The sequence below is a fragment of the Lynx canadensis genome, chromosome C2 (genome assembly GCF_007474595.2).
Source record: "Lynx canadensis isolate LIC74 chromosome C2, mLynCan4.pri.v2, whole genome shotgun sequence".
NCBI classification, from domain to species: Eukaryota; Metazoa; Chordata; class Mammalia; order Carnivora; family Felidae; genus Lynx; species Lynx canadensis.
This window is the reverse complement of record NC_044311.2, coordinates 11,306,145-11,326,196: the sequence shown is the minus strand read 5'-3', so window position 1 is coordinate 11,326,196 and position 20,052 is coordinate 11,306,145. Positions and strand designations below refer to the sequence as shown.

General features: G+C 35.1%; 1 protein-coding gene and 1 non-coding gene across 2 annotated transcripts in view; one reads left to right on the top strand and one right to left on the bottom strand.

The window, feature by feature from the left end:
* STT3B (STT3 oligosaccharyltransferase complex catalytic subunit B) overlaps nt 1–20,021 on the top strand; it is a 106,224-nt gene extending 86,203 nt beyond the window's left edge. Inside the window, exons 6-16 of the mRNA XM_030328529.1 lie at nt 1,304–1,402; nt 3,192–3,338; nt 4,168–4,216; nt 5,589–5,743; nt 8,095–8,306; nt 9,784–9,971; nt 10,386–10,557; nt 11,431–11,604; nt 13,486–13,599; nt 15,864–16,076; nt 18,394–20,021. Coding sequence (XP_030184389.1) covers nt 1,304–1,402; nt 3,192–3,338; nt 4,168–4,216; nt 5,589–5,743; nt 8,095–8,306; nt 9,784–9,971; nt 10,386–10,557; nt 11,431–11,604; nt 13,486–13,599; nt 15,864–16,076; nt 18,394–18,474 — 1,604 coding nt within the window. The 3' untranslated portion in view covers nt 18,475–20,021. The remainder of the gene's footprint in view (nt 1–1,303; nt 1,403–3,191; nt 3,339–4,167; nt 4,217–5,588; nt 5,744–8,094; nt 8,307–9,783; nt 9,972–10,385; nt 10,558–11,430; nt 11,605–13,485; nt 13,600–15,863; nt 16,077–18,393) is intronic.
* Nucleotides 8,919–9,023, bottom strand: LOC115524326. The gene has a single exon (XR_003972037.1). It is a non-coding gene; the product is annotated as a U6 spliceosomal RNA (small nuclear RNA).
* Nucleotides 20,022–20,052: the final 31 nt, after the last annotated feature.

The window sequence follows — 20,052 nt, the reverse complement described above, 5'->3', positions numbered from 1 at the left end:
TTCCATTCCAACATTAATATGTCTGGAAGGTATATTATTAGGTGGATTACTTTTGTAGTCTCATCTAGACAACCAGTTCTCCATTAGCTTGAGGATATTGGGAACTTTATTCACATACACTGGTCCTTCCTATTAAATTTACTTGAGCTTCTTATCCTTTTCCTAACACTGTAGTCATCTCTAATGCAGCAACTTAACGTTTGAACCATTAGCCCATGATTTACCTTCTACGGATGGGTTTCCTTTGAAAGCAAATAAACTCAACTAAATGTGGGGGAAGAGAAATGTATGCTGCTGAATGCTATGCTACATACAGTGTAGACTATGGACATATATACTTCAAACAGTTCCCTTCCTAAATACACCCCAGTCTTTTCCTAATAGAATACTTTATTTGCCAACAACTATTGACTATGCTTCATAAAATGTTGTGAATAAGCTTTATAAACGGAAGTTTTCATATTAACTTATTTCAGATGGGTTTATCTTCATTTCTAAATAATTTTCAATTACAGTGATTCTAAATTCTAACTTTCTCTGTAATGAACTTAATTTAATAATGACCTGTGAACATCTAAATGCAAAACAAGTCTGTTACACAAATTCTAACCCCTCCCCCATTTCCCTATACATTTATGTTGATATGTAAGCCAAGAATACTATAATGTACTCAGTGCCAAAAGCAAATAATTTTCCTTTATTAGACCCTAAAAAATTCATTAACTAGTCTATTTTATGGCTTAACTTCTGTATACTTAGTCCTTTTCTTTTATGACAGAAAACTTTGTGGACAGGGTTTTTTGTTGTTTTTGGTTTCTTAGATGTACTGTTAGAATGTTAGACTATAAAAAGGATGTGGAATCCTTGAGAGCTTTTGAGACAATAGCAGCTATTCATGTATGATGAGGATAAGTATTCTTTATCTTTAGGTCATGCTTCAGAGTAATGCCAATAGGAATAGTGTTTACTTATTTATGTATTACTTAGCTTCTGGGTCATGTCAGTTATTAATGATATATTGAAAACTTGATTCCATTTTAAAATGGAAAAGGAAAGCAGCACCAGTCTCCTAAACTGTTCTAAATGATATTTTGCAAAATTAAGTACTTAACATTTTTTTAAAGATTGGCAGAAGGAATTCTCATGATTTATGTGATTAACCATCAAATATCTATCGAATAGAGCAGTCATTTCAAGATTCTGTTCTTAAAATAAGGTTAAAGTTTGTTAAAAATGTATGAGTTATTTTGAAGTACTTAATGGTAGTAGTAAATTATCCTTATTTCCTATTTTGTCTTTATAGCATATAGCACTTTCTACATTGTGGGTTTAATATTATCCATGCAGATACCCTTTGTGGGATTCCAGCCAATCAGGACAAGTGAACACATGGCCGCTGCTGGTATGCAAAAATATTTATTTTCCCTTTTCTGAATACATGAATGCATGACTGACCAGTTTTCAAGGGAATGAAGTTTTTTTGGTGTTTGTTGTTTTTAATTTTCATCATACTGGTTCTGAAACATTGCCACTATAAAATGTGAATGTTCTTGAGACTTTTCTGATACTATGTTCCCAAATGTGCCTATTTTCCTAACTACTGTTGTTTTGAAAAGGGAGACTATCCCTTTTTGCATAATCCATGTTATTTGCAGACACTAAATAACATATGTTTTGTTTAAACATATATTAAGTAGCATATCTGTACACTGAGTTTACTGTACCACTGGGTTTGCATTTTAGCACATTTAGAAAGAACATGTTATAAATGTTTATGTCCCTTACATCTCCCTAGAATATTTTATCCACTAACTGAAATTAATGGCTTTAATACAATATTCCTCCATATAAAAGACTACTTTGCCATTATTAATCTAGGTTACAATTAACAAGATAATGGGAGATCTTTGAATAAAACTTCAGCAGATTCTCAACACAAGGTCCATGACACCCATAGGAAGTCTGTGGGTAGTTATTTTATTTGCAACATTTTGTAAGTATCAGAATGTTTAACTCTCTGAGGGTATGTTCCATAGCTTTTATCAGATTCTAAGTTAGAATCTTGAAACCCATCCCCTCCAAATAGGTTAAGAACCCACACCTTACTGTTACATAGCACTTTATGAATACTTTTACTTACATTTCTAATTTTTAAAATATATTTATTTATTTTTGAGAGGGAGCGAGTGGGGTAAGGGGCAGAGAGTTAGAATCCCAAGCAGGATCCGCTCTGTCAGCACAGAGCCTGTCGCTGGGCTTGAACCTATGAACCATGAGATCATGACCTGAGCCAGAATCAAGAGTTGGACGATTAGCCAGCTGAGCCACCTAGGCACCCTACTTACATTTCTAATTTGATATTATGAAATTACCAACTAGTTTGATAGAGAAATGCATATCCAGTTTTGAGTATATATCATTTATAGCAGTTATCTCACTTTTTATGTATTTGGGTTATTATTTCCTAAAATCTGAGTCTTTGATTATACCTTACCTAACCATTCTAAAATGGTTAAAATTGTGAAAAATAACTTTCATTACTAAATTTTTTAGAAGAAAAGTCAATATGCCATGTTGGATTTTTAGCTTTTTTGTGTCTTTTAGTTTTACACCTAGTGCTTTTGTATTATGTTTTGTACATTTTGACAATTAAATACTTTTTGCTATTCCTACTTTAGTTTTATCTTAGCACTCACCCTTATGTTTAGTAATTTAGAGTCTTACATAAGTGTGTAATTGAGGTCATGTCCTGTCACTCAGCTATAAACAGTAACTATTAGGATTCTTCTTATCCAAGTCATTTGTATCCTTCAGTAAATCTTAGAGCTATTTTTAATGGCAATTCTATATTTTTTTCTCCCTAGAAAACATGTTACTAAAATATGGGACAAGAGAGGAGTTTAATGTGATAAATAGGCTCTAGTTATTGAAATGAGATTTTTCTTATCTGGTCTGTGTATGGGGAGTCTGATCATGTTAAAAAAAAATATATATATATATATATATATATATATATATATATATAAAGTGGTTAACTGTCATTCGACAAAGGAAATGTTGGTTAGATGAAACGACTAGTCTTTGATATGTAAAGTACAGGGTATTCTAAGAAGCTCATCTAAATTAACATCTTAAAATATCTTTGGGAAAGTGCTTTGTTGATTATTTATATCACCCTTTTCTTTAATCAGGTGTCTTTGCATTGCTGCAAGCTTATGCTTTCTTGCAGTATCTGAGAGACCGATTAACAAAACAAGAGTTCCAGACCCTTTTCTTTTTGGGTGTATCACTAGCTGCAGGTGCTGTGTTCCTTAGTGTCATCTATTTGACTTACACAGGTAGGTGTCATAACCTATAGACTGCAAATCTTGTCTCTAGATTATTCGAAAAGGTAATTCTTCTACAAATTTTGTGCACTTTTCATTTATCCTAGTAGTTCAAATACTGTGGTTGTATTTACAAACAATATGAAAATAATAGTCAAAGGTTCTAAAATGTGAATAGCACTATAAATTTTGATTTTTTTTTTAACTGTACCTAATTTTGGTGCTTCAGGCTCTGATAAATATACTTCCAAACACCCTTCTCTTGATAGATGAACAGGCCCAAACTGTATAAAATTCAAAGTTTCCAGTGTTACTTACTGGAAACTTGCCCTTTCTTGTGTGTATTACACTCTTTCTGTCTCTTTCCAACTTTTAAACACTCAACCAAATCAGTTTCCATCTGCTCCTGGCATAGCTCAAAACCAAGAAGGATTAATTGACAAGAGTAAAGGCAAGAATGTTTAAAATCATCTTTGAACTTTATCTAAATTTGGCACACTGCCTTAAATAATTTAGACATCTTCCCCCTTTTTAAGTTATCAAATGCTATCTTAATGTCTTAGCTTTATTTACTAGTCAACTAGAAGTTTAAAGGAGAATGGGAAAACATTATACAGTTTTATCTGTTGACTTTTTGTATATCTCTGGAAATGTGATCGCCATGGATATTTGTTTTTATATGATTACTAACCTTATTTTGCGTGACTGCCAGCTGTATGAAATATGTTGTCACCTATAAAAGAAAACTGAAATTCTTTTAATATTAATTTAACCCATAGCAGTCAATAAACATAAACAATAAAAAGGCAGATTGATTTCCTCTACATTTTTTCCTTCCAAGGTTACATTGCACCATGGAGTGGCAGGTTTTACTCATTATGGGACACTGGGTAAGTGCAGATAAGTTATTTGCCCTCATACTACTTTAAAATACCTTTTTTCCTCTGTTACATGTCAGTACTTGGGCAGCATTTCTTAAGTGTACCTAGCATATACTAGTTCGGTAAATGTTGACTCCCTCGTAATTTATCTTTGTTTAAAATTCCTGTTTAGAATACACCTTTAGTATGATACATGTAAGTCATGCATTTCTTTTCTATAGAGTCAACTCCTTATTTTAGTTTTGTTTGTCAGAACATTTAGGGTAACATTTGTGCCCTTTTAATGATTGATTTTTGTTTTTAACCATTATATTGTTTCCATCTTCTAATAATTAATTTTTAACTCTTAAGGTGCTATGTTATAAGCCCATATGCCATAGATACGAAGGAAGAATTTAAGTTTTTTCCTAATACCACGTTATCCTAAATTCCTTGATAGTTTTAATCTATCAAATACACTTGAGGATACTTTTTGCATTTTTGAAGCGTGCTATTATAAAATGAATTAATACAAATTTTGGTTTTAAGTTAGACATCTAGTTCAATAAAACCTGTCTCTCAAATCTTTTCCTAAGGATAAGAGTATACGCTGCTGATGGTAATTTATCTTTGTTTCCTCTTTCCGCTTTTCTGTCTTCTTTGTTATTCCCTATGTGGCCTAATAAATCTATTAATAAAAAATTTATTGACTGGGCCTGCCCTTTGATGTGATACCAAAAGGGTTCATGCCCAGGTCTAATTAAAAGTGTAAGCAAATTATTTATAAATGACTGAAGCTGACATTTAGACACATATTTCAAGAGATCGTGGATCACCAGAAAGTTTGGGGGAAATCCCTGGTTGTAGACAGTTACTCTGAATAGGTCAAATTACAAGGTCAAATTTTTGTAAGTAATTTATTTGACTATTTTGGGATCCCAGGGTATTTCAGGAGTAATTTGTCCTCTCCGTTTCCCTCACCTACGTTTGCATCATTTTGTTAGGAAACGTATTATGGCAATATGGTACCTTAATAGATAAGGTATTTCTGCTAGTAAGAAGTCCAAAAGAATGAAACTTGCTGGTACAAATGTAGGAGATGGTAAGCAAAACTGCAGGAAATTCCTATTTGAGCAAAGATTTTTGTATTAAAAGTCAGAACCAACACTTTTATAACTGGTTTTGGAGAACTCTTCCAGTATTAGGGGTGGCATATTGGTTTTTAGTTTTACCCATGTAGACTAGATTTATTTCTAGTTATTAGCAGGTTACATTGGAACATACTTTTAAGCAAGAACGGGTGGGGAATAGGAACCATATTTACAGTCAAAGGAAATTTCTTCATCTAAAAGGAACTCCTTCCTATTTTAATTTTAAACAATGTTAACTTTTTAAATACCAGGTATGCAAAAATACACATTCCAATTATTGCATCAGTGTCTGAACATCAACCTACGACTTGGGTGTCTTTCTTCTTTGATCTACATATTCTTGTGTGTACCTTCCCAGCAGGCCTATGGTTCTGCATTAAAAATATCAACGATGAAAGAGTATTTGGTAAGAGATTTTTAATCAATACTTTGATTTGGAACAATTGTTTATTTTCTTTATTGAGATTATCACTTTAAAGTTTTATATCTCTTTGTTGGGGCTATGCATATTCTAGATAAATTTCTTCTCTTATTTTGTGTAAGTGTTTAGCCAAGAAAAATTCTGTGAATTTGCATTATGTATATACTGATTAACTGTTTTAATTGAGAACTAGTATATAAATTTTTCATTCAATTGATGATGTTTTCTGAGAGAGTAATGTTATTTATAGACCATGGCTGAGAATTGGAAATTATAACTTTGTTGACAATATAGTCTTTATTTTCTATATTAGATCTGATTACATAGGAAGAAGTTCGCAGGGGCATCCATTGCCCGAATTTCAGTGTAAACAGATGTAAAATTTCATCTTTAAGTAAACACCCTCTTCACTGATAGATTTGTATATATTTCCAACTAAAAAGACAGTAATACAAACTATTTTAATGACATTTGAAATATAAGTGGGCAAAATAAGCAGATACCAGAGACCTTTACAGGATTCAGTCATCGCAAGAAGTATATTGTGGCTGTTTTGCACGTGTTAAAACATGAAACTTCAAAAAGGTTTTTAACATGCACAGGGTCACACAATCAAATAATTTGTAGTACCAGGACTTGAACCTGTACAAGTATGATACATGAACCATGAGTGACACTCAAGTTACTCTTCCAGAGTAAAGTCAGGAGAGAAAAATAGCACTTGTGCAAGTTATATAACGAAGGATGGTATTCCTTCTTGCCCTGTTTATATAGATCAGTGGACTCTGGATAAGGCCGTATTAATATCCCGTCGTTAAGAAGGATTTAGCTTAAACATTTGGCCACCTCATTACTCAGCAATCCCAATCCCAGGTATATACATACCCAAGAGGAGTGAGTGCTATGGCCAACAAAGGACATGTTTAAGAATGTACATAGCAACTTTATCCATAGTAGCCCCTAATTAGAAACATTCCAAAGATTATCAGCGGAATAGATTAATAAATTCTTACTTGTTTGTACAATGTAGTATAACACGCAATTAATCAAAGAATAGCATGGGTAGAGACACCTGATGGGCAGTTCAATCAGTTGAACAACCAACTCTTGATTTCGGCTCAGGTCATGATCCCAAGGTCATGGGATCCAGTCCCCCATTGGGCTTTGCGCTGGGCGTGGAGTCTGCTTAAGATTCATTCAGTTCATTCTCTCTCTCTCTCCCTCTCTTTCTCTCCCTCTCCCCCCTTCCATCCCCCCACCTTCGTGCGCACTCTCTTTCTCTCAAAACAAAAACAAAAGAATAGCATGGGTAAATAAAGAAAAACAATACAGAAGAGAACTTTTTTTATATAATTTTATTTTTAAGAAGTTCAAGAATAAAATCTGAATTGATGTTTTAGAAGTCCAAATCCAAATAGTGATTACCCTTTTTGGGGTGGGGGGGGGAGGTGCGATAGCAGCTATGAAGTGGGAAGAGGCATGAGGGTTCCTTCTGAGGGAGATATATACAGGAGTCCTATATTTTGGTATTGGTGGTAATTACATAGATGTGTGGGTATGTAAAAATTCATTGAGCTATACATTTAAGGGTATGGTATAATGAATCTATTTTTTAGTCAAAAAATTAGTTTCAAATGAGATACGAGTTCTTAAATCTCTTGACAGTAACTTTACAAGTTCCTCCTTTGGTTAATAAGTTATATTCTTCTCGTCCCATTCTTTTTTTTTTTTTTTTTTTTTTTTTTTGTGAGAGGCCAAAAATTGAGAGGGGCAAAGAGATCCCATGAGGGGGAGAGAGAGAGAGAAGCAGAGCTCACCTGAAGCAGGGCTTGAGATCACAACAGGATCATGACCTGGGCTGAAGTCAGATGCTTAACCAACTGAGCCACCCAGGCCCCTCATCCTATTCTTACTTTAAAGCAGGCTGTATACCAGATACTTGTACTGGCTTTTCATTGACTATTTGCTTCTGTAAACTTATTGAGCCTAATAATATAATTCACCCAATATGTTTTCATCTGTCAGCTGTGGATTTCCTAATATGTGATGCTATCGACGAATAATGAATTGTCTTCTTTCCCATAATTAAATTTAAATCATGATACATTTGCCTAAAACTGTTGATATGTAATGTTTAGTCCATTTGATTTACAATTTCTAAATATGACTATTGAAACAGTCAGTCAGTATTAATCAGTTTAAAAACAATTAGCTCTTTTATGAGATGTTTGTCTCTTTTTAACTTTGGCTTATTTTTAGCTTTGGTAGCATTAAATATTGAGTTGAGTTTCCTGTGAGCATCTTCTGAAGTGTCATAAGAGAACTTGTCTTTGCAGTTGCTCTGTATGCAATCAGTGCTGTCTATTTTGCTGGAGTGATGGTGCGGCTGATGTTGACTTTGACTCCGGTCGTCTGTATGCTATCTGCAATTGCCTTCTCAAATGTTTTTGAGCACTATTTGGGGGATGACATGAAAAGGGAAAACCCACCTGTGGAAGACAGCAGTGATGAGGATGATAAAAGAAACCCAGGAAATTTGTATGATAAGGTGGGAATCTAAGTAAGGCCTTTAAAATTTTTAAATATTTTATGTTTTCTACCATGGTTAAAAACTATACATATTAAGAAAAAGGATTTAGACAGCCTGTGACATTTCTAGTTGGTCTTGACTGTTTGCCTCAGAATTTGAATCCTGTTTGGTCTTTTAGCTTGAAGAATATATGATGCAATCACAGAAGGAATTCTCATTTCTTATTGTCAGGTTTTCTCTAAAACTCCTCCACTTTTGAGAGGAAAAACCTTGTGCTCTATTTAGTTACATAAAATTTTGCATTTCTGAAACTATGTGCACAAGTGCTTCTCCTTCAGATCCTTATTCAGTGTAAACTTTTTAAATATTTGGTTGATTGAAAAGTAAAATAAAGGGAAGAAAGCCTCTAGTTTGTTAGCAACAAGCGGTTGGCCAATATGATGTAATTCACTTTTAACCTCTCACGTAACAGCAGGAGTATATTTGATTCAGGAATAGAAAAGACTTGTAAGAATTAGAGCACTTGCTTTGGATGACTGTTTTTGTTTTTTTGTTTTGTTTTGTTTTTTTGTTTTTTATCCCAAGTTGTTACTTATTTTCACGAGGGTGGGGGGAAAGAAGCTTTCATGAAAAAATACGGAATGCTTCAGGAATATGCATGTCATTCGCACAGGAGTTATACTAATCTTCTCCATGTTGTTCCAGTTTTAGTACATGTGCTGCCCAAGCAAGCACTTGGATGACATATTAAACTTTACTGTTTGAATATTAACTAGGTTTTTAAATACCAATAACCAGTGAAACTTCCTCGTGTAAATATTAACTTTAAAAGTCTTCATTTCATTATTATAAGTCCAATTATAACTCATACAGATTTGTATTAATAAAGCACATTCTTTTGTGGTGGTGGTTTTGTGTTTTGTTAACTAGCCTTGCAATTGAGAACGTATGAGTCTGTTCTTTCAGTTTTGGGTGGGATTTTTTGGTTGTTTTCAAAAATGTAATCTTCACAAGTCTGTTATTTTGGGGTTTTGGTAATTAGAAGATGGATTCTGATAATGCAGGCTTGTCTTATACTGAAGTCCTGTAGATCTGAATTGTAAGTGGACATTGTCATTTTCAGGACAAGAAATTCACATTTTCTAAGAAAAGGTTGCCAGAATGAGGCCTTTTGGTTATCTCCTTTGTTTTGTTTTGTTTCATTTGTATTTAAGTAAAACAGAAGGGCACCTGGATTTGAAAGCTTCTTACTGGAGATATTTTGCCCTGTAATCAGCTCCTGGAATGGGTAGCCTTCTCATTCACATTTAACTTTAGAATTTACCTAGATAATTTTTAGAAAACTTTGCATCACCCACACAAGAATACCTGAGTATTGTACATTTTCATTCTCAAAGAATTAAATTGGTTTAACATTCTCCCAACATTTTCCCTGAGTGTTTTAATGAAGCAAGGCAAATGATGAACTAGTCTAACCAGTATTTTCTATCTTCAGGCAGGTAAAGTGAGGAAACATGTAACTGAACAAGAAAAAACTGAAGAGGGATTAGGTCCTAATATAAAAAGCATTGTCACCATGTTGATGCTGATGCTATTGATGATGTTTGCAGTCCACTGTACTTGGGTCACAAGCAATGCCTACTCCAGCCCCAGTGTGGTCCTTGCCTCTTATAATCATGATGGGTAAGAAAGTAACTTGGCTACAAAAGGATTTTATACCTACTCTTTTTTTTTTTTTTTTCTGTCTCAAAAGATAGAATGATGTTTGTGAGGCTCTGCATTTGAACCTACCACGTTTTTCTTTCAAACCCCACCCCCGCGCCCCCTGCAGCCCTGTACACCCTTCCACCCCAGCTTCTGCTTCACTTGGGTACTTAGACTTACAGAGTATCAGGCCCCTACTAAACCAGAATCTGCTCTTTTTTTTTAAGATAGCCAGGTGATTTGTGTGCGTATCTAGCTCTTCATGGACATTTCCCGTCCTCTTGTTGAGGCTTTTAAAATATGAGATTGTTTAATGGTTCAGCGCCTCAAGATTTTAGATTACCCTCTTCACATTTAAGATCTTATTTACAAGAATATTGTGATTCTTTTCAGCACGAGGAATATCTTAGATGATTTTAGAGAAGCTTATTTTTGGCTAAGGCAAAATACAGATGAACATGCCCGAGTGATGTCTTGGTGGGATTATGGCTATCAGATAGCTGGAATGGCTAATAGAACTACTTTGGTGGATAACAACACCTGGAATAACAGCCACATAGCACTGGTAAGAATTTGACAAAAGATCAAAAATTCCAAATCCTTAGCAGTCAGGCTTCACTTGTGATTAAGTAGAGAATGTGGGTAAAAGTATTCTTTCCTGAATTCTCAAAATAACTCTTCACACATTTATTGAACAAAGCAAATTCCAGGTATGCTTATATATTTTGTTTGTAAGAATGGTATTTACTCGGGGTGCCTGGCTGCCTCAATCTATAGAGCAAGCGACTCTTGATCTCAGGGTCATGAAGTCAAGCCCCACGTTGGGCATGGAGCCTACTTAAAAATTTTTTAAAACGTGAAAACGAAATGGTATTTATCTAAGTTTCATTCAGAATTGTAGACTGAATTATTTGCAAGGATGTAAAGCCAAAGGTACTGCATTGTATGGGCATGTAAATTATGTCCATTCAAATAAGTAATTTGCATAAATTAAGGTAATCCCCTCTCGGTTCTCTAAAGATTTTAAATTGATAATGGATGTTAACCAAACGAGTTCTATTTGTATTAGCATTGTAGCTAATCATTGGACATCCGGTAGACCGAGAAGAATATATTTGTACCAGCTAGATCGCTGGTCATCCCTGGCCTCACACTTCTGAGAAACTGTATTTCTATTAAGCTTGCCAGCTTTTATATTAAAATATTAATTTCATGAAACTTAACTATTAGAACATGTGTTCAGATTTTGACATTCCTGCTGTAATTGGCTCTGTTAAGTGAGGTGCTTATAAATCTTGGTAAATTTGTTGAATTCATAGCAGATCATGTCTTTAAAAAGAGTTCCGTGTAAATCAATGTACATTCCATCCAATGTACATTTTTATTTTTAAGTGTATTGTGGGACTAAATATATACATTCTCATTTTTTATTCTATAGGTAGGAAAAGCTATGTCTTCAAACGAAACAGCAGCTTACAAAATCATGAGGAGTCTGGATGTAGATTATGTTTTGGTTATTTTTGGAGGAGTTATTGGCTATTCTGGTGATGACATCAACAAGTTTCTCTGGATGGTTAGGATAGCTGAAGGGGAACATCCAAAAGACATTCGGGTAAGAAGCTAGATCATTGCATGTGTGTGAAAGGCAGCTTCCAGTGTCCCAAGTAATTTTCTTATGCTAATTGTATAATATTTGTTTTTGTCATCTTATGCCCCAAATTCGTCCCTCACTCTTACTTTACTATTTATTAAAAATGTACTATGAGCATTTTTCCAGGTTGAAAACTTTTGAAATTCACCCCTGGTACTTCTATTCTCCCCTACAAAACACTCCTTTCTTAAGACTCTTGCTTTTTACTCTGTCACAGCCTCTCACTTCTGCCCCTTTTTTCCACTTCCATTGCTTCCACTCTGATACTAACCCTTATGATTGTAAACCCGAAATAGGATGGTAACCTTGAAATTGCTGTCTTTGCCTTAATCTTGCTTCCTCTCCCTATCTAACATGACATTGATCATGTCACTTTCCAGCTTAAAAGCCTTCAGTAGATTAAGGGCCTTGAAATCAGAGAGACATGAGTTGCAACGAAAACCCTGCACTGTCAGCTTGGTGCTATGGACCGCTTATTTTTGGCCAGTCAGCATTACATGCTTGAAGCGCTAGGTCTCATTCTTGGTTCTGGTGTTATAATGCTGATTAAGGTAGCCTAAGATTATCACTGATGGGGAGACCGGGAATAGTTAATTTGTGGTGCCCTTATGAAAATTTTGTGGTAACGTGGATGAAGCTCAGCCTAGTGGTTGGTATGAAATAATCTCTGTAATGAAGCAGTGGTATAAGATCCAAACTCCTTAGCTGGGAATGTAAACCCCTTAATACTTCAGTTTCCTGTGCTGGCCTCTTATCCCTCTGCCGACTTTTTTCCATCTCTCAATCTACTCTAGCCCATGAAATTTGCCTTGTGGTTTCTTTCTTTGACTTATACCTGTACTTAATATACTCTTCTCTTTCTTGAATACTTTCCCCACCACATTTGTGTCCACTTTCCAGAAGCCCTTCTCTGGTGCATCTGGGTATTTATTCATCATCAAATCACATGCAGCCTGTTCTTTTAGTAGATTTAAGCTATATCTCCCTCTCAGTTGTGAGCTCATAGAGGATTGGCACCCATCATTGTGGTTTACATGATGAAGGGACAAAAGATGAGAGTAAGATTCACCAGTGACCCAGAATAAAAGAACCTTTTGGGAAAGTGTGTGTATGTGTGTCAAATGACAGGGACAGAGTAAAGCGCTCGATTTTCTGTTCAAATGTAAATGCTCTGATGTTTTCCCTTCAATATGATTTTAAAACATTACTTCATTGTATTAATCTTAATTTTCCCGGTACATGATTTCATATGTGGATTTGCTTTTTAACAGTGTTAAAATTGCGACATATGATAGCTCCATTTTCCATGCTTTTTAAATTTAGTGTTTGTGAAATTTGAGAATAGTTAATACATTCACATTGTTCAAAAAATAAAGTATAAAGAGATACACAATCATAACCTAACCCCTCTTCCAAGAAAAGCAAAAGTCCATGGTAATCACTTATTATTTTCTTGTGATTCTTATTCAAGCAGGTAAGCAGTACCAAAATACATATCTTGTTTTTGCTTTTTTCACTTCGCAGTAGATCTTGGAGATCTTCCCGTATTAGAATATGGAGAGCCTTCTCCATTCCTTTATTGCATATTTGCACAGTGTGCTTTGTTGTGTGTGCGCACCATGATTCCTTTAACCTTTCCCTACTGGTGGACATTTAGGTTTTTTCCAGGTTATGTTACATTTATAAATTAATCTTCTAATACCATGTTTTTTTCAGATGTAACTAAATACAGCTTTTCGAAGATATTTCAAAAGCTGCCTCTATAAGGGGAAATAAAGGGGGAAACTGGTAGCTTTGAATCTGTTATACTGAACTGACAGAAATTTAATTTCTTTCTTATAGGAAAGTGACTATTTTACCCCACAAGGAGAATTCCGTGTAGACAAAGCAGGATCCCCCACGTTGTTGAATTGTCTTATGTATAAAATGTCGTACTACAGATTTGGAGAAATGCAGGTTGGTTATATCAGTTCTTACATAATCTTCTTCAAAGGAATAGTTTTAAAGTAGTCTTGTTTGTCTCTAGAAAACAGGATAATGAATGTTACAATTGTGCTGTGAAGAAAAATGTGCTAATCTATAGATTCCGTCTCCCCACCCCTTAAATTTAGATTTCTGAAACTATGAAAAGTTAGGGAGAGAATTTTTTAAAACAAAGATTTCTTTCCAACATATTAACACTAGGCTCAGATCCCACCTTTGCTTGCCATCTCACCTTTTGACCTCGTGCCTTTGGAAGACATTGTTCTACAGAGAAGTCTTCTAGGTAGGAAACAGTGTGATCTTGAGTAGGTTACTTTGCTGCTGGGTGGGGAATAGCCTGAAATTAAAGAGTTTAGTTACATAGTCACTTCAGATACTAGTTCTATCCCTGTTCTGTTATCATAACTAGTTAGGACTATCTGGGTGAGAGTTTCCTAGGATATTAGAATGATGTGGGTACAAAAGCTTAAGGGTCCATAAAATGAGTGAATGTGCAAAGAAACATGGTGGCAAAAAGAAAACACTGGACCTCCTGCCATAGTACCTCAGTTTCAGATTCCGCTCTGGCTGGACAAGTCACATTCCCTGGACTCATTTTTTTCCTCGTCTGTATAATGGGAGTTGGACTGATGACTTGATTTCTGAGGTCTTTTATAGCTCTTAGATTGCATGACTGCAATGCCAAGTTACATCTTCATACTGAGATTTCAGTGAATACTGCCCAATTTCATACTGCTTTCTGATAAGCTGATGCTAGAAGGCAGAGGAAAAATTGCTTGTCGAACTTTATACAAATACCAGGAGTCAAGATAATTATTAGAATTATTAGAATTATTCTATAGGTGGCTTTTGTTTTTCCATTCTCCTGGTTGTTTTTTTGTTTTTTGAAGTACAGTTGGCAACACAGTGTTACATTCGTTTCAGGGGTACAACATAGTGATTCCACAAGTTTAGTTGTTATCCTCACCAATGTAGCTGCCATCTACATACAGGGCTATTACACAGTACCAGTGATGATATTCTCTATATTCTGTAGGTGGCTTTGAGAAAATAGACAATTTTACTACTGGATTTAGGGCTTTGTTTATGTTTTGATTTTTTTTTTTTTTTTTTTTGAAGGCAACTGCTTGGTTTCTACACTCACATAAGAACGGACCACTTAAGTCATGATAACTGGCTACTTTAGAAAATGGGTCAAAGATTAGTTTCTCTGGTCATTAATGATAGCATTAAAGGACTTTTCTTTCGTTTTTGGGGGGCTATCCTTTAAATTATTAACAGTTTTAAGCCATGTTTCTACCATGTGCTCATTCTGATGCGTTCCGTAGTCAAGAATAGTAAGTGCTTAAGATAGGAGGATAACTTTTCTATTGTGTAGATCTGCAAGAACAATTTATTCCCTTATTAGAGTTTGTTTTGTTTTGTTTTAAAGTTGAATTTGCTCATGCTCTGTGTGAACATAAACTTAGTCTGAGAATTTCTTAAAATCTTCTCCCCTCCCCCCATTTTTTCCTCTTTTCATTCCTCATAAATCCTCCCGTGGTTTGGCTTTTCTAACTTCCTTTATAGTTCCCACTTTCTGGATGTAGTATCGCTGCTTACTTGTGCATTTATTTAACAAATAACACTGGGGAGATAAAGCCACCCTCTGAATAAGATAAAGTCATCATGCAGCTTACATCCTGGTGGAGGATACAGGTAACTTTAAAAATAAATAAAACATTTTAGCAGTGAATGCTAGTAGAGTAAAAGATAAGGAAATAACGGAGGAGACTTCTCAACCACCAATTTCAAGAAAATATTTCCCTGAATAGATGGTGTTGGGCTGAGACCAAATGATAGAAAGGAATCAGCCTAGCGGAAGAGCTGAATGAAGAACTTTCAGGCTGAGAGAATCGACTCGTGCAAGGCCCTGAAACAAAAGAAGTCCCTTCTGTGTGTTTCTCTGTAAACCTATAAAAAGGGCTTTGACGGATCTCATTTGGCTGTTGTGGGTTTTTTAATGCCCGCAGGCCGCTCATCTACTCTAAGGGTGCAGTGCAATTCTAATCCTGCTGTATTTAATTTCTCTCTTCCTGAGTTCTTCCTATCTAGTTAGCAACATATGAGAAATGTTACAAGATACTACTCTGATTCTGTTTTCCTAGTTTAAAGGGAGAGAGTTTCACTCATTAGAACATTTACATCTGAATGTTTTCTAATATGGTTAACATCCCATACTAATGTCACTTTTGCAGCTGGATTTTCGTACACCCCCAGGTTTCGATCGAACACGTAATGCTGAGATTGGAAACAAGGACATTAAATTCAAACATTTGGAGGAAGCCTTTACATCAGAACACTGGCTTGTGAGGATATATAAAGTGAAAGCACCTGATAACAGGGAGACACTAGACCACAAACCTCGAGTCACCAACATTTTCCCAAAACAGAAGTATTTGTCAAAGAAGGTGGGTGCCAAGGGAAGTCATTACTGAAAAACAATTACTAAAAATTCCTGGTAAATTTTAATTTGCTAGATCTCTGTAGACTATGGCTTATCTACAAAGTAAGTATCAAGCTAGCCTCCTAAGGCCATTCCTTTCAAACTGAGCACTTGAGATATCTCAAGCAGCAGCCTTTTTTGGATAGCATAGTGGTTATTAGTAAACTGAGGTGAGGTTTTCCAGAGGCATTCTGGCTTTTAGTTTGGGTGATTCCAATTAGTAAGACTTATTTGAAAGTAAGATAGGTCTGTGGCCATCACTTTCTAAGCTCTTATGAAAGTAAAAATGCCAAATACCCAAGTACAGTTGCAGTTGGTTTATCTTTTGGTCAAAGCTAATTTATATTGCATTTTCATGTTCCATTCTTAATATGTTGTTGTTCATTGACTAAAAACTAAGTTTGCATTGGTCAAGTGCTGAATTTTTGAAAAAATCATTTCTCTTAAGACAATTATTTTTAAATGTAATGATCATGACAAAATTGTAGACAGGAATTATGACGATGAGACTATTATAGTCCCTTTGTAAGCAATATTTAGTAAGATATGAAGTATTTTATTGAAGGTCATTATTGCTCACTTAAGCCAAATAGATCTAATCTTAGCTCTAAAAGGCACTAAAAATGACTATTTACATAGGTTGCTCTCTATGGGAGATGGGAAATAATGAGCCGGTCAAGTAAAATATTAAGGTTGCATTTTACGGGACTACGCTTATAATAGTAATTATTGGACCCATTTCAGTCGTAAGTCTTGAAAGATGCTTAGGTTCGGTTTACATTGTTCAGAATTTTTTTTTAAATCATTAAAACAATTGTCTTTCCCTTTGCATTACTTAAAACGTATTCAAAGTCAATTATTTCAGTGTGTGCTATGAAAGTGCTGAATATTAGCTGTATGATATATAAATAAGAGCTTTTTAAATTAGTACTTTCTGTCAGATATAGATCACTATATCTAGACTGATATATTTAAATGTGGAGCTGACATGCAATGTGTTAGTCATATCACATTCACTTAACAGTCTTTTTGTACATCACATGACAAATGATCTGTTTTTTTATAGTCATATGGCAGGAGAAACTGGTGAGTCACATCAGTGCAGAAGTCAAAGCAAATGGTGTTAGTCTCAAGGCAGTTACTCCCGAGACCTCTAAGCCCAGTTAAGGCCTACCCTTTCTGAGAAACAAGGCCACTGAAATTGCTGTCTAGCTGATGACAGTGGGTTTTCTGAATCTGACCTTCCTTCTCTTCCCATCATTTCCCCCAAATCAGCAAATGAATGGATCAGTAAAAATTGTCTGCCTTGTGTGCCCAAAACATATATTCTAGTAGCCAGCAACATGGATTTTGAAGTTTGGGTTGCCATGGCTTTATGTTCTGTTTTATACTGCACTAGAGGAATATTTGCTTTCCTCTCTTAAGTCTCCAGCCTCTTCTAACCCAGTGCTTTAAATCACCTGTTTGAAAAAATTAGCACCTTTTTTCAGTATCAGTGGAGATATGTCAGAGTGGAGACCCATGTGTCTTTATGATTTATCTTCTAAATTTTTTGCAATAAGTTCTACCACCACATTTGTGTAGCGATTTGTTTCTTACACCAGAAAACATCTGTTGAAAGTATTTTAGTGGGATCCTGAGGTGTTTAGAAAAATGTTATTTTTTAAAGATCTGTGAAACTCAAGGAATGTTACAGCTTTTTTTTCCCCTTGGTGTTTGGTTTTCACTTTTTAAATTATTTTTCTGCCTGAATTGGGAGGATGTGCCAAGTAATTCTATTTCTCTTTCATCTTTGTAGATAGGTACAATCGCTCTCATTTTACACATACCAAAACTAAGTTAATTTGATTTCTGACACACAGCTAATTCTTGGAGGCTACACCAGGAGTAGCATTAACGTTTCCTGATTCCTTAGTCTAGTGTTATATTCTGTCATGCCTGGAAGTGTGAGTAATTCTTACAGCTAGGCATTTAGTGTGTTGAGAGGGGAGGGAGGGGCTCATTTACCTGGAGGTGGGGAATGTATGCTGTGCATTTGAGGAATGCTCTGGGTAGTGCTTTCATCTGAAAGCTAGGAAGCTAGTCCAACTTATCTTGGATCTCTCTGCATCCTTAGCATAGAACTGTTATTAGTGTTCATCGATTGTTCAAGGAGGCAGCCAAGAGAAGAACTCTTAAGGGCTTATTAAGACAGTCTTTGTCACAGTGCTGTCAACCATGTGTGTATATATTATTCTGGGAGAAACCTGCACTAATACCACATGTTCTGTTTTCTTTTTTAGACTACGAAAAGGAAGCGTGGCTACATTAAAAATAAACTAGTTTTTAAGAAAGGCAAGAAACTATCTAAGAAGACTGTTTAAATGCACTGTTCGGGTTCCTAACTTGAAGCAGTTGTCCTTGTGAGAACCGGTCTTTGCCTTTAGCTCATGTCATGTTTCACAACAGAGGGTACAGAACCATCACTGGTCCAGATTAATGTACAAAATTTTCTGGCAATGCCTGATTTAAAAACTAAAATTGGCTTATTGAGAACAGCTATTTTCTATTTGTAATGTGAAGCAAGACAGAGCACTGCTGTAAATGTCTAACAGCAGGTTTTTTTTATTGGTACATATTATCCTTCAAATCTGAGAATTTGGACTAATTGCACCAAAGAACCCTCTAATTTGGTCCCTGGCACATGCATACTTGTCAATGTTTTTATTTTTTACGAGACCTACATTTTCTCTGAATTACCCAAATAGCAATATGTAAAATACAAATGACAAAATGTGATGTGATTCTCTTGAACCAGTAAACTAGTACAGGTCTGAGAAAGAGGTATTAGAAAAGTAATTATACTTCCTTGAACTATATTTATTTTCATGTTTCTCCAGTGCAAAGAATGTTTCATCAAATGTACATTTTCTGTTGCTTACTATTTGCTCTAAGAAGCTGCTGTTTCAAAGATGGACCTCTGAGTAACTGATTGATGCAAATAGTTTTTTATGTTGACACATTATTGCTGCTGTTAGCAGTTGTTTTCACCAGGTACTTACAGAGCAGATCTCATGCATTGTTCATTCAAGGGCTAGATTTATATCCTTCGGAAAGCATGGCAACCGCACAGGAGGTTTCCTGCCAGGATCGGGTTTGGTATCACTGAGATGAGCACTATGTTTACATGCAAAAGATTAAGGGGGAAAAAACCCTTAAAGTGGACAGGTATCCAGAGTTCCTTTTCTGTGACTCTTCAAAATGACAAAGGATTTGTAAACTTTGCCTGGATTTGTCTTATTTTCTGATAGTTTCACCTTTCACAATGATTTTATCTTCTGCTCCATGTTTTTTTTTTTTAATTCCTGAAGCATTTGATGAAACACTCTTTAATGCTATATGCATTTTCTTACTTTTATTAAAAATGTGACAATTGTCAAAAAATGCACTAAAGTATAAATGGAGATTGAACATGTTCATTTTCCAGCTTATAGGCAACTTTATATAGACTTGAAAATTTTCTCCAGTTGTTTAGTAAAAGCGAAAGAGAAAGGGTTTTTCCTGCCACAGGATATAACTTTTTTTTATATAAACAAGCATAACTTACCACTGCTTTTGGTGGAAAAGTGCAGAATAGTATGTACCTTTTATGAAGAAAAGTGTAATTTACAATATTCAGTGAGAATGTTACTGCTGATTTTCTTTTCCAAAGTGTAGAATATACTTTGATTTATAGAATTCATTTTTGACCCAGATGATGGTTCTTTTACAGACCAATAAAATGGCTGAACATTTTCACAAAGTGTAACTAAATCTGGATTTCTGATACCTTGTCATTTGGGGGATTTTATTTTACTTTGTTGCTTTAAAATTCAATGCAGAGAAGTTGTTGACTGTAGGGGAAATAAAGTTAATTCAAATTTTGTGTTAAGTGTTGTCTTTTACAAAAATTTTCTTTTTGA